Raw genomic sequence first — 14,349 nt, forward strand, 5'->3', positions numbered from 1 at the left:
CAGCACACATCCCACTGGGTTTCAGAATTCCAGCAGCCAGGCCCACCCAGACAGGCAGCCACAGACTTATTTGTAACAACAGTAAAAACACTCAGTAATTTGTTTTTACTAGCAAGGAAACATGAACATTAGCAGCTCACTTGTGTGACAGAGAAAGCAAATAAAATACTCCCCTCCCCTTTTCTTTACTTTAACTCTTAACTCTAGGTGGTTTCTCCACACTTATATTTCTGACAGCATTGGTCCTGTCATTCCCTAAAGGTAATTTTTTTGGGGTGGGGGTGGGGTGAAGGGGGGGAGTGGAATATTGCAAAAATTTTCAGTTCCCCTCCCCTTTTCTATTAGCAAAATTTCAAAACCATGAGCATTTTGACCAATCTTAGTCATAACCATGCAGGGGTCATCCAGCTGATAGAGACCAGAGACTGTCACTCCTGTCAGAATCATGACAGATTCTGATCTGTTTGTAAAGAACTGAAGTTGAAGAATAGGAGACAGACACTGTATAAAGATGCTATGCTAAGTCAATTGCTATAGCACTATTTTAATTAAAAGAAACAAAAAACAACCCACCACCCTTCTCCTGTTCAGAAATTGCACCAGAGGATTATTTACGTTTATGTAAAACAGAATTATTGCTTCAAACACTTTTACCTGAAAACATCATCATGTGCTGAAAGTTCCAACTGATCTTGTGCCTTCTGCCCAGATTCAAGAAGAAAGAGAGAGGGTAGATGTGTGCAGCTCTGCCCAAAAAGATTGCAATCTGATCACAGCTGGGGGTTAAGGCTCTACTGGTCTTAGGATAAATACACAGTCGCTGACATCTGCTCCATCATCAGGCTACTGAAAACTTAACACAACCTATTCACTGGAGCAAAAGGTAAGTTACTTTTCCTCCTATAAGTGACTTAGAAATGTACATTGACAGTAAAAAGGTCTTCTTACTCATTAGGCTGATTACTTTATACCTTATTGGAGTATAGAAATTTGACATTTAATATATAAATCAAGACTATTTGATAAAGATTGAAATATTTAAAAAATTGAAGGATGCAGTCAAACACCTTCAAATATTAACAACTGAACAGACCTCAGCACGAGAACTTAAACTCTGCTTTTTAATACAGCTCAGAAAACTAGCAGGAACCAAAGAGGATTCCCCAGCCCCTTTTATTTGTTCTGAATCAGTTTGTTGAGGAGAGAGGGATGTATGAGAAGAAGGAAGATACAGTCTCCTCCAAAGCACTTTAAAATACAATATGGTATATAAAAACCTCATTGGTTGCCCATACGGTTAGCTCACACAACAGGGAACCACTTTGATTTGAATACAGCATGAAACAATTTATCAGAAAAGTCCACCCCGTTTTCAGATGAGTTCTCCAAAGCCAGAGGGTGACTACTCTAATCTCTGCCTCATTATCTATCTTCCTGATGACTTCTAAATCCTTTCCACTTCAGAAAATCCACTGAGGCCTTTTCTCTCGTACATTTTTAGTTTTCATTATAATTTTACAATCTAGACCAGAGGTTCTCAAACTTTTTTTTTTTCCCACGGACCACTTGAAAATTGCTGAGAGTCTCAGCAGACAACTTAATGATCTTTCCAAATGTTGTTTGTACCATTAGCTAACTACTGTATTGTAAAGCGCTACGGATAAAAGTGCTATATAAAAAACCCTTAATAATTAATTTTTTTTCTTCTACAAATAAAAGCACACAACTCACATTTTAATATCAGTAGTCTTACCTTTCTAATGTGATGGATGTGCCCTCTCTCCCCTACCATAGCAACTCCCAAGCTGGGGCTGGGAAGGAGGGCCGTCTCTCCCCAGCAGCCACAGCCCTGAAACTGGGGAAAGCCGCCTTTTTCTCTGGCCGCCGCAGCCCTGCATATCCCAAATTCCCCCACCCGCTCTTCTCACCCCACTGCCCCCTTCCACCTACCTCCTATTCCCCCCAAGGCCACCACGTCACCATATGTGTGTGTCTTCTCCAGGGTTCAGGCACCTAATCAGTGGAGCCACACCTGCACGGCTCCACTAATTAGGTGGGTGGCCCTTCATTCTCTTGTGTGCGGCCGCCCAAGTAAGCACCTTAGAGGGAACTATCACGGACCACCTGAATGGAGCTTGCGGACCACTGGTGAGAACCTCTGCTCTAGACCATACCATATGCCCATCTATATCCCCAACCTCTCCAGAGCTGAGCATAAAATAAGAGCTAACAGTCAATAGCAAACATGGGGAAGAGTTTTCTTTTTTGTTTGTTTTAATATGTATATACTTTACACGCAGTACTTTGCTATAGTATGTGGAATTTGAAAAAGCTGCATATTAGACAGGGTGAGAGAACAGCAGAGGAAAAAGAATAGGAGACTAAAATACACTAGTGCAGGGATCGGCAACCTTTGGCATGTGGCCCGTCAGGGAAATCCGCTGGCGGGCTGTTCGGCTGATCACAACTCCCACTGGCCATGGTTCGCCGTTCTAGGCCAATGGGGACTGTGGGAAGCGGAAGCAAGCAGGTCCCTTGGCCCACGCCGCTTCCCGCAGCCCCCACTGGCCTGAAACGGCAAACTGCAGCCAGTGGGAGCTGCAATCGGCCAAACCTGTGGACGCTGCGGGTAAACAAACCATCCCGGCCCACCAGCGGATTTCCCTGACGGGTCGCGTGCCAAAGGTTGCCAATCCCTGCACTAGTGAAAGCCACCTTTAAAAAAAATAAATCACATCCATCCATCCAAAATTTAGAAGATTAGGCACACTGGGAAGGGGACACCTTCCATGAGTCTTGCCATAAAGTTTAATTATGTAATTCCCTCAGGAAGGTTTATATTTTATCATGATGAAGGCTGCAAAAATCATGCACATTGTTCAGCTGAGGAGTGAGATAAAACAACATCCTTAGAAGCAATATTCTCACCTAGACCAGCCCAGCCGTATTTTGATGTGTAGATTACACAAAACTACTTAAGATAGTTAAGACCCAGGTAGACTGCGAAGAGCTGCACAAGGATCTCTCAAAACTGGGTAACTGGGCAACAAAATGGCAGATGAAATTCAATGTTGATAAATGCAAAGTAATGCACCTTGGAAAATATAATCCCAATTATACATAGAAAACAAAGGGGTCTAAATTAGCTGTTACCACTCAAGAAAGGGATCATGGAGTTATTGTGAATAGTTATCTGAAAACATCAACTCAATATGCAGTGGCAGTCAAAAAAGCTAACAGAATGTCCGGAATCATTAAGAAAGGGATAGATAATAAGACAGAAAATATCATATTGCCTCCATATAGATCCATGGTACATCCACATCTTGAATACTGTGTACAGATGTGGTTGCCCCATCTCAAAAAAGATATATTGGAATTGGAAAAGGTTCAGAAAATGGCAACAAAAATTATTAGAGGTATGGAACAGTTTCCATATGAGGCAAGATTAATAAGATTGGGACTTTTCAGCTTGGAAAAGAGACGAGTAAGGGAGGGGATATAATAGAGGTTTATAAAATCATGACTCGTGTGAAGAAAGTGTTGTTTACTCCTTCTCATAACACAAGAACTAGGTGTCACCCAATGAAATTAATAGGCAGCAGGTTTAAAACAAACAGATGGAAGTATTTTTCACACAATGCACAGTCAACCTGTGGAACGCCTTGACAGAGGATGTTGTGAAGGCCAAGACTATAACAGGGCTCAAAAGAGAACTAGGTAAGTTCATGGAGGACAGGTCCATCAATGGCTTTTAACCAGGATGGACAGGCATGGTGTCCCTAGCCTCTGTTTGCCAGAAGCTGGGAATGGTGACAGAGGATGGATCACTCGATAATTACCTGTTTTGTTCATTCCCTCTGTGGCACCTGGCATTGGCCACTGTCGGAAGACAGGATGCTGGGCTGGATGGACCATTGGTCTGACCCAGTATGGGGGGGTGTGTGTAAGTAAAATAAACGTCAGGCAATAAAACATACTTCCTTGTGTTTTAAAACCTGGAGAAGGTCAACTTTACTGAGCCATTTTCTATTTTACCAGAGGTGGATTAAGGCTAGATGTGTTCTGGGCTAGCTAAAAACCCAACGTCACAAAAACCTAGAACCCTAATTTCATCTTGTTTTATTGAGCCATCGCTGTTCACAGAAAGTTGCACTCTCTTATTTGGACTCTGGCATGGTAGGTTCTCTGGTATTTACCCTCAGCTAATCCATTTTCCAGGTATATGCAAAGAAGTGTCTAAGAGCATGTCTACACTACAAAGTAAGTCCACGTAAGGCAGCTTACGTCAACCTATGTAAGCGTACACACTACAGCGTTCCTCCTGTCTTTGTAATTTGCCCATTACGCCGACCTAGTAAACCCACCTCAATGAGGCGGGAAAGGCTTAGGCTGATGTAGGTTGGGTGATGCAGTTGGTAGGTTGGGCGATGCTGGGAGCTGGGAGCTTAGTGCTTGGTGCTGAGGCACTGTCCCTCTTAAGGTAGCATGGACATGACATGAAAAAACGCACTAATTATTGCGGTGGCTGTAAATCAGCCTAACATAGGTTGACTTAATTGTGTAGTGTAGACATGGCCTAACTAATGCAAGATAGTGCCTTGATTTGTCTACGCTGATTTGAGTGGACAACATAGGGTATATAATCCTTTAATTCTGAAACACCTTTTCCACCCAGAATATTTGAAGCTTTAAGTTCTGTTCTTATAACTGCAGGGAGTGTAGTGGTCTCCAGCAGATGTGCTATTGAGGACATAAACCAACGATACACAGCTCTGTTCAGATACATGAGAACCCTGGGGCTTGCATGCCATAAGGTCCTTAGCTCTGAAGGTTGTTTTCAAAAGATTTTTGCATCAGCAGCATATTGTAGGAAAACACATCATCTCTTTGAGATGCCCGAGTGGCTGAGGGAAGGCAAAAAAGCATGACAAGTTTTCAGGTACCTAAAATAAATAACTTTTTAGATGAAAAGCAAGAAAGGATACAAAAGCTCCAATGATGAAAACTGGGCTGAATATGTGTTTCTGGAAAGTAAAAAGAGCTAAACCCATGTACGAAAATATGAAGTTTTCAGCCAGGAAGTGCAGTACCTCAAAGAGCTGGGGAGAAAAACATTCACATGGAAAAATTACATAATAAAACTTAAAAAATCAACACTACACCACTTGGCAAGTGAAGAATAGGGTCTCACCTGCTTAGTTCGGCTCCTTGACTCGACTGACAAATTGTTGTATGTATAATGAGCCTGTGTAATTCCACAAAAGAGAACCGCCACCACACCTGCCAATAGATTCACAGACACAAACAGAGCTGCATGATGAAGTTCTTTGCTTACCATCTTAAATCCAGTATGAACATAATTACTTGATTCTCCTGACTGCCTTCTTTATTATTTGTATGACCATTGCACCAAGGAGCTCTAGTCATGGACTAGGTTCCCACTGTGTAAGGTGCTGTACCAACACACAACAAAAAGACAGTCCCTTGCCCTGCCACCTTTGCTTATACTCGTAGTTTAACACATTGTTCTTTAGCTCTTGAGGATTTATTCCTCACAGAAAAGGGAAGTTGAAAGAGGTTTTTGTTAACCAACCATTTCTTTAAGACTATTAAATTCAAATTTTAGAGCTCTCCAAATGGTCTTCAACAAAATAAATGAGCGGCATGGCTCGGACACACTGCTGGGAACAGACAGCAGAAATCACTTCAATATCTAGGTTTAGGAAACTCAGTGCAGTAGACTGGATTTCTTCTCAGAGAAGATTCATTAGGAGAGGAGAGCTGTCCTTGATTTAAGTCCAAGAGAGAAAAGATATACAGAACACTACATCAAATTATGTTTAGTTGGGGATTTGAGGAACCATTACCAAGCTGTATCTGAAGCTAAGGAGTCTCAAGTTACGTAATACAGAGATGACAAAAGGTGCAAGTAGAATTATTTAGCTTTAGAGCTAGGGTCTGAAGTAGTAACTAAAAACAGAAAGCCAGCTCCCTTGGTAATCAGTGAGAGTATTGCGGTCAACACAAAATTAACAATCAAGATTAACATTTCTTGCTTAGAGCCAAGTTCTAACATGCATAGACTTTGACAGGTAATAAGAAAAGCCCACACCTTCCAGGAGCTGTTTTCCAGGGTAGTTTTACCAGTAAGGAAAGTGAAAACATTTTAGCATCAAAATCATGCATCTTATATGAAGTGCTATTAAAACAGATTTAATAAGGTAAGTGAAAAAAAAGGAGATGGACAGAAGTTTGATCTCTCTGTGCTTGACTCCAAAACATCTCACCTGTAAACCCACAAGCTTCCGCTAGCAAGAAAGTGCTCCAGGACATCAGGAAGAAGAGAGCTGTCTCCAGCAGGGGGAAGCAATGCAGTTTGGTAAACTTGGTCACATAAACACTTTGTTAAGGGATCAACAAACACCTGGTAATTTTGGCTGAATGTTAGTACCATTATACCTAAATAAAGCCTTTTTGTCTGCATTAGTGTGAAGTGTCAATCCAAAACCAAGACAATTGCAGCATTAAATGCATCAACTCATTTATGTCAAGGCTGAAATATCAGACACTCAAGAATGAGGAAGTTTAAGGTTTCTTTTGCAACAGTAACCTGGCCACCTTGCACATCTTCTGGTATACAGTACCTTAGTAACACAAATATATCAAAAAGTTTTACATTTAACCAGACAGACATGACTAGAAATGCTTACTACTACCAAAGTCTTACGTAGTGCTATGCATCAGTAGATCTCAGAATGCTTTACAACTGAGGTCAATGACTTTATCCCCATTTTACATCTGGGGATGGCTACAGTGCACTAGGCTACATTGTCTCCCTATGTGCAATATATGTTTGTTAACATTGTGAGAAGCTGTAACCATTTTAAATCTCTCTATTCTGAGTACTCCACTTCTCAGATTTGATACTGAATTAGTGCTTGTTTCTGAATTAAAGATTTTCCTGGGGTGTTTTTTTTTTTTAAATTAATTTTTTTTAAAAAGTCCAGAAACATTTTAGTTTACAGCACACCCAGCCAGAGAAGACCAGCTATCTTTTACCAAGGCATCTTTGAAATCTGAATGGAAGAGTTCTGATATATGCGCTCCAGTATGCCATCTTTATAACTTTGAAGCTACGGAATCATTTTTCTTCAAAACTTGGCTATTTTTGTAGCCTTTGAGACAAACAAAAATCTCAGCTTCAATGAAGCTGTATTTTTTCATGCCCATATAACTTAGAAACAAACCAGCTGAACCAATTTAACTCAATCTTTCAGGAAAACAAAGATTCATCCTTGACACAAGAGCAAGCCCAGATAACGTCAGCCCAAAAGGAATTTGTTTGAGAAGCTCACAGAGTTACTGAAAGATGGGAGATTGAATTCAACTTCCATTCTACCTTTAAAATAGCACCTGCTCTAGACCTCAAAATAGTTATGATAGAAAAAACTGGTTGCATTCTTTCATATTAATGTTTTAGGCAATTTCCAGTTTCTGTGCTGGCATCAAACACTGGTAGGCATTCAGGACACTTCATACAGTTGATTGTATCTAAAACAAATATGGGTCCTACGCATCTCTGAGCTTTAAGAGGCAGAATGAAACAAAAGAGCTACTAGCAGCAGCAAAAAGATCCTTAATTTGCTGACGGGTATGGGAGAGGCTGCTCTGGCTACGGCACGATTCTTCTTTTCTTGTCCACAGAAGCCCCTCCTCACAGCTGGAAACCATTGGGTTGAGCCACTGTCAGGTGAGCAAATGTAGAACCAGGATGCAACAAGTGTATGCAGCGTGCTCCCCCTCAGATTCCAGCTGACATCTATATGGGTTTGTCAGTGCCTTGTTAATACCCACTCTTCACCACCATTATACAATGGCAACATGCGTGCTGAGGAGCCATGGACCAGTGGTTGAAGGGGAAGCTGAGGAGCACTAATGAGGAATGGCAATTCCTTCTTCTGGAGAGCCACGAGGTTTGGAGACCATGCTCCCTACCTCTCCCATTGCCTCACAAGAGAAGCAGTCATCCCTGGAAACTCCGCTGCTCTCATGTGGGCTTTACCACAGAATTCCATGATCATGATGGGGCCGTAAGTGATTAACCATGTACCACCACAGGTGGCCAAATGAATGAGAACACTGTATTTCAATTAAAATCCCTTTAGCATTAAGTAGTCCCATTACTTTTATCTCTCAAAGTTATTACATTGTTATTATTGAAAAGCAAGGATAGAGTCTGCAGCATTATCTGGCTGGAGTTAAAGTTAGATAAGACCAACCTCAAATGAAGAAGGCCATTCAATGATGGTGACATTACACCAAAGAATAAGACTGGTATTTTGGCTATTACCTTATTCTTCATATTATTGCCTTCCCTCACCAAAGCCCACAATATTGTAGAGAGGGCACCGTACTGTGCTTGTATGCACAACAAGCAGGCAGACTCTGCACTTGCAAGGAAATATTATGTGCAATACCCTTACAATATTTTTTTTAAAAATCACATAAGTTGAGTGTGGCAATACTGACCAGCTATCAGTCCCTGGATATCTTACCAAAAACCAAAAGAACAAAAGCAAGTTATTTGCATAACTATTCGAAACAATCAAAACAATTTTAAAAATGGGTAATGCATGACTAAACTTACCCTATTTATTTAATCGACCCTCAATGACAAAATGGTGCAGAGAGAGGCAAAGTGCTCAAAGCTGTGTCAGTACTGGGGAAAATCAGTCAGAAGCAGAAATTTATGAAGCTTGTGTGTGACTTAACCATAACGTGTTACTGTTCTTTTATAGCTAATTAAAATCTTTTTTTTCAGTATTATACTTGGATAAGATTAAATTTTTTGAAGTGAATCTCACTTGTAAAGGGAAGAGTTTAAAGTTTCATACCCTAACAGAGGATTCCAGTGCATGTATGTTAAAGCAAAGTCTCAAGCTTTTTCTTAATAGATGTTATCTTGTGAACAACCTCCCTTTCTATTCCCTGACTGGCCACTCTGCCTCCCATTCATCAGCAAATAATATCCCTGTGTCAGCGAGAGCAAATGCTAAAATGGATGGGTCATGTTACAACTATTTATGTATTTTAATACATACATTTGGTAGTTGAATATAAATTGAAGTAGCAGCAACATGTGACCAGCCAGCTCCCTATGGACCATTGGCAGACCACAGACCAGTTTGAGGAGCACTGTATTAAACACAGGGGCGGGCAAACTTTTTGGCCTGAGGGTTTCGGAAATTTTATGGAGGGCTGATTAGGGGAGGCTGTACCTCCCCAAACAGCCAGGCATGGCCCGACACCCACCTCCTATCCCTGCCCCCCCAACAGCCCTGCCCCTGGGACTCCTGCCCCATCCAACCACCCTGTTCCCTGACGGCCACCCCGGGACCTCTGCCCCATCTGCCCCTCCCCACTCCCTGTCCCCTGACCGACCCCGGAACCCCCGCCCCTGACTGCCCCCGCCACCCCATCTAACCCCCCCCTTCCTGACTGCCCCCATTCAACCCCCCTGTTCCCTGTCCTCTGACCGCCCCGACCCCTATTCACACCCCCACCCTCTATCCAACAGCCCTGCTCCCTGCCCCCTTACTGCGCTGCCTGGAGCGCTGGTGGCTGGCAGCACTACAGCCGCACCGCCCAGCTGGAGCCAGCCACGCACTGCGCAGCACAGAGCACCGGATCAGGCCAGGCTCTGCAGCAGCGCTGCCCCAGGAGCTCGCAACCCCACTGCCCAGAGCATTGCACCGGCAGCACAGTGAACTGAGGCTGTGGGGGAGGGGGAACAGCAGGGGAGGGGCTGGGGGCTAGCCTCTGGGGCCAGGAGCTCAGGGGCTGGGCAGGAAGGTCCCGTGGGCTGGATGTGGCCCGTAGTTTGCCCACCTCTGATATTATCATGTTAATGGTCACTCCGACCTGAGAAGTCTAAAAATTCAGACTGTAAAAAGGTACCACAGCACCTTTTCTCTCTTAATGCCTTAAGCATTTTCATTATGCAGGACATGGGCAGGGTGGGGGCAGGGAGAGCAGTCCGATAGCCTGGGCTATGGGAACATGTAATGAGACACACACTGGGGGAAAACATTGTCCAAAATGAAATGTCGTGGATTTATGATTAAAAAAAATATTTATCACCTTCCACTCCTTTGAGGTCAGTTGTCTGATGCACACATGTATCAAAGACAGACAGACTGTGTTTGAATAAAAGTACACCAGCATATCTAGAAGAAAAGGCTGTGAGTTTGATGAAGCATCATGATCTCTTACTCCAGTCAAGCTTTAGGCCCAATGCCTCAGTCCTGCAAGCAGATCCACAGAGACTGATCACTGTACCTGTGTACAGCACTCCACTGCAGATCCAATAGTAGAATTGGGACATAGGCTTGAAAAGAATGGAAAAAATTCACATGAAGTGTGTCATATTATATCAATACCGATGAAAATAGAATTGAGTTTTATTTGAACAACATCTGAGATGAGACTCCTGTAGAAAGATTAAACATAAGGCCCATAGCAAGAGCCCAATAGTGTCTGAAAGGGTTATTAATGGCTCAGTGGTTAAGGCATTGGAATAGTGAATATGAACCACCAAGTTGCCTTCCAAGTGTTAAAACTGCTTCTTTAAGGGTACATTTCCACTACAATTATAATCTATATGTAAGTCTCACTAGTGTAGCTATGTCACTTAGGGGTGTGTGATTTTTACCGATATTTTTATACCAGTAAAATCCTTAGTGTGGAAAGAGTTATACCAGTATGAAAGTGGTATAGAGGGGTGGCAGGCCTCTCAGGAGCTTCCCCTCGGCAGAGTGCATATGCAAGCCCTTTCTCTCCCTGTAGCCCTCCTTGGGCTAAGGCCCTTAATTAGTCCTGTAGTCTTTAAATGGCCTTGACCCTGGTATTGAGCTGTACCCCAAGGCGATTTCCCTGAAGGCAATGTCCATGTCCTCTCTAGGCCTTTCTGTCCCCAGCTCTCCTCCTGGGCTACTAAAAGGGTTCAGTTCCCCTTCTGAGGTGTATCAAAGTCCAGGTCACTTCCCCAGTGGCCAATGGGGGAGACCTAGGCCCACCCACTACTCTGGGTCCCAGCCCAGGGACCCTCTAATAGCAGCCATCCACTCTGTCCCTTTATGTACACTGAGTTACTGCTATGATTTCCTGGGCCACTCCCCCACAGGCCCAGCACATTCTTCACCCTTACCTCAGGGCCTTGTCCTGGTTGAATCCCAGCAGCCAGCCAGGAGCTCCTTCTTCCTCCCCCAGGTCTCTGCTAGCACTGCTCTGTCTGAGGTCCTGTAGCTTCATCAGCCAGCCAGGCACACCGTCCATGCTCCTCCACCTCCAGCAAGGAACTGAACTCACTCTGGCCCTCTAGCTCTTTTTATACTAACCTGCTGAGCCCTGATTGGCTGCCTCCCCAGAAGCCTCTCTAGGCCACATGGAGAACTCCACTCTACTACCTTTTTCTGGGGTGGGATGTGGTAAGACTACAGGGCCCTCCAGAGGGCCTCAAAGGGTCTGGTACACCCCCTCACAGGTGGTTATACAGCTATTCCCCTTGCTGTATGGGTGACTAAGGCCTGATCTACACTTAAAAATTTTGCTGGCAAAGCTATATAGGTTAGGAGTATGAATAAAAAAAAAAATTACCCTCGAGATCCACACAGCTATGCTAGCAAAAGTCCCAATATAGATGCAGTTATATCAATAATAAGGTCCTTTTGCAAAAACATAGCTTATTATGTTTGGGGGAACTGGTACAACCTACACGAGGAAGAGTTCTTTTGCCAGTATAAGCTGTGTCTCCACCTATTTTGCTATTATAGCTACATCACCAAACCCTTCCCAGCAGAGACAAGGCCTAAGATGACATGATACTGATCACAATTTTAGAGTCTGTCAGTGTAGACTATGGCAAGTTGTGTTCAGCAATGTGTTGACTAATAATGATTGAAACCTGCTGGAGTCCTCATCAGGATCAGGGCTTAATGTTTAATGCTAACACACCTGCACTTTGGAAGAGTTAAACACAAGAAAGGATATCAGAGCTGTCACAACCCCTGTCACTGCTCCCATCATGAAAGAGCCACTGAATATTCCAAGGAAAACTCCAACTGATTTGAAAAATGCTGCGGCATCAAACGCATGGGTGTTTTCACCTGTTGGCTGGTAGGCAACTATGGATCTAGGGAGGGGAAAAAAAGAAAAAAAAAAAGAGTCAGATGACAATGGAGGAGTTAGTGATGGCAACAAAATCTTTTATGCCAGATCATTAAGCAAAAGGATATTATATTCTGCTAGATTCAGATTCTAAATGCCAATTCTGGTTGAGTCCCAGCAGCCAGCCAGGAGCTCCTTCTTGGGTGTGTAATCAGGAAGGCCAAGGCACGACTGGAGTTGCAGCTAGCAAGGGATATGAAGGGTAACAAGAAGGGTTTCTACAGGGTATGTAATCAATAAGATGGTCAGGGAAGGTGTGGGACCCTTACCGAATGGGAGAGGCAACCTAGTGACAGATGATGTGGAAAAAGCTGAAGTACTCAATGCTTTTTTTGCCTCAGTCTTCACAGACAAGGTCAGCTCCCAGACTGCTGCACTAGACAACACAGTATAAGGAGGAGGTGAGCTGCCCGCAGTGATGAAAGAGCTGGTTAAGGACTATTTAGAAAAGCTGGACATGCACAAGTCCATGAGTCCAGATCTAATGCATCCGAGGGTGCTGAGGAAGTTGGCTGATGTGATTGCAGAGCCATTGCCATTATCTTTGAAAATTCGTAGTGACTGAGGGAGGTCCCGGATGATTGGAAAAAGGCAAATATAGTGCCCATATTTTAAAAAAAGGGAAGAATGAGAACCCAGGGAACTACAGACTGGTCAGCCTCACGTCAGTCCCTGGAAAAATCATGGAGCAGGTCCTCAAGGAATCTATTTTGAAGCACTTGAAGGAGAGAAAGGTGATCAGGAACAGTCAACATGGATTCACCAAGGGCAAGTCATGCCTGACCAAACTGATTGCCTTCTATGATGAGATAACTGGCTGTGGATATGGGGAAAGCGGTGGATGCAATATATCTTGACTTTAGCAAAGCTTTTGATACGGTCTCCCACAGTATTCTTGCCAGCAAATTAAAGAAGTATGGATTGGATGAATGGACTATAAGGTGGACAGAAAGCTGCCTAGATGTTGGGCTCAACAGGTAGTGACCAACGGCTCGATGTCTAGTTGGCAGCCGGTATCAAGCAGAGTGCCCCATGGGTCAGTCCTGGGGCTGGTTTTTTTCAACATCTTTATTAATGTCCTGGATGATGGGATGAATTGTACCCCCAGCAATTTCACAGATGACACTAAGCTGGGGGGAGAGGTAGATACGCTGGAGGGTAGGGATAGGGTCCAGAGTCACCTAGACAAATTGGAGGATTGGGCCAAAAGAAATCTGATGAGGTTCAACAAGGACAAGTGCAGAGTCCTGCACTTGGGAAGGAAGAATCCCATGCACCGCTACAGGCTGGGGACCAACTGGCTAAGCAGCAGTTCTGCAAAAAAGGACCTGGGGATTACAGTGGACGAGAAGCTGGATATGATCAGCAGTGTGCCCTTGTTGCCAAGAAGGTCAACGGCATATTGGGCTGTATTAGTAGGAGCACTGCCAGCAGATCGAGGGAAGTGATTATTCCCCTCTATTCAGCACTGATGAGGCCACACCTGGAGTACTGTGTCCAGTTTTGGTTCCCCCACTGTAGAAGAGATGTGGACAAATTGGAGAGAGTCCAGTGGGGGGCAATAAAAATGATTAGGGGGCTGGGGCACATGACTTATGAGGAGAGGCTGAGGGAACTGGGGTTATTGAGTCTGCAGAAGAGAAGAGTGAGGTGGGATTTGATAGCCGCCTTCAACTACCTGAAGGGGGCTTCCAAAGAGAATGGAGCTCAGCTGTTCTCAGTGGTGGCAAATGACAGAACAAGAAGCAATGTTCTCAAGTTACAGTGTGGGAGGACTACGTTGGATATTAGGAAACTATTTCACTAGGAGGGTGGTGAAGCACTGGAATGGGTTGCCTAGGGAGGTGGTGGAATCTCCATCCTTAGAGGTTTTTAAGGCCCGGCTTCACAAAATCCTGGCTGGGATGATTTAGTTGGCGTTGGTCCTGCTTTGAGCAGGGGTTTTGACTAGATGACCTCCTGAGGTCTCTTCCAACCCTAATAGTCTGTGAGTCTCTCCTGCCTGATTCATTACACATAGGGTGACCAGATATCCTGATTTTATAGGGACAGTTCCAATTTTGGGGGCTTTTTCTTATATAGGCACCTATTACCTCCCATCCCCATCCCGATTTTTTACAC

The 14,349-nt window shown here is 43.8% G+C and overlaps 2 protein-coding genes across 3 annotated transcripts in view; one reads left to right on the top strand and one right to left on the bottom strand.

Annotated features, from left to right (window-relative positions):
* Positions 1 to 14,349, top strand: part of CHST7 (carbohydrate sulfotransferase 7) — a 225,560-nt gene that overhangs the window by 73,696 nt on the left and 137,515 nt on the right. The window lies entirely within an intron of this gene.
* Positions 1 to 14,349, bottom strand: part of SLC9A7 (solute carrier family 9 member A7) — a 122,158-nt gene that overhangs the window by 41,766 nt on the left and 66,043 nt on the right. For both annotated transcript variants that reach the window (XM_074965874.1, XM_074965883.1), the window contains exons 7-11: positions 12,052 to 12,193; positions 6,291 to 6,396; positions 5,195 to 5,283; positions 4,989 to 5,102; positions 655 to 766 (exon numbers count right to left, since the gene is read on the bottom strand). In XM_074965874.1, coding sequence (XP_074821975.1) covers positions 655 to 766; positions 4,989 to 5,102; positions 5,195 to 5,283; positions 6,291 to 6,396; positions 12,052 to 12,193 — 563 coding nt within the window. The remainder of the gene's footprint in view (positions 1 to 654; positions 767 to 4,988; positions 5,103 to 5,194; positions 5,284 to 6,290; positions 6,397 to 12,051; positions 12,194 to 14,349) is intronic.

The sequence above is a fragment of the Natator depressus genome, chromosome 1, assembly GCF_965152275.1.
Source record: "Natator depressus isolate rNatDep1 chromosome 1, rNatDep2.hap1, whole genome shotgun sequence".
NCBI lineage: Eukaryota > Metazoa > Chordata > Testudines > Cheloniidae > Natator > Natator depressus.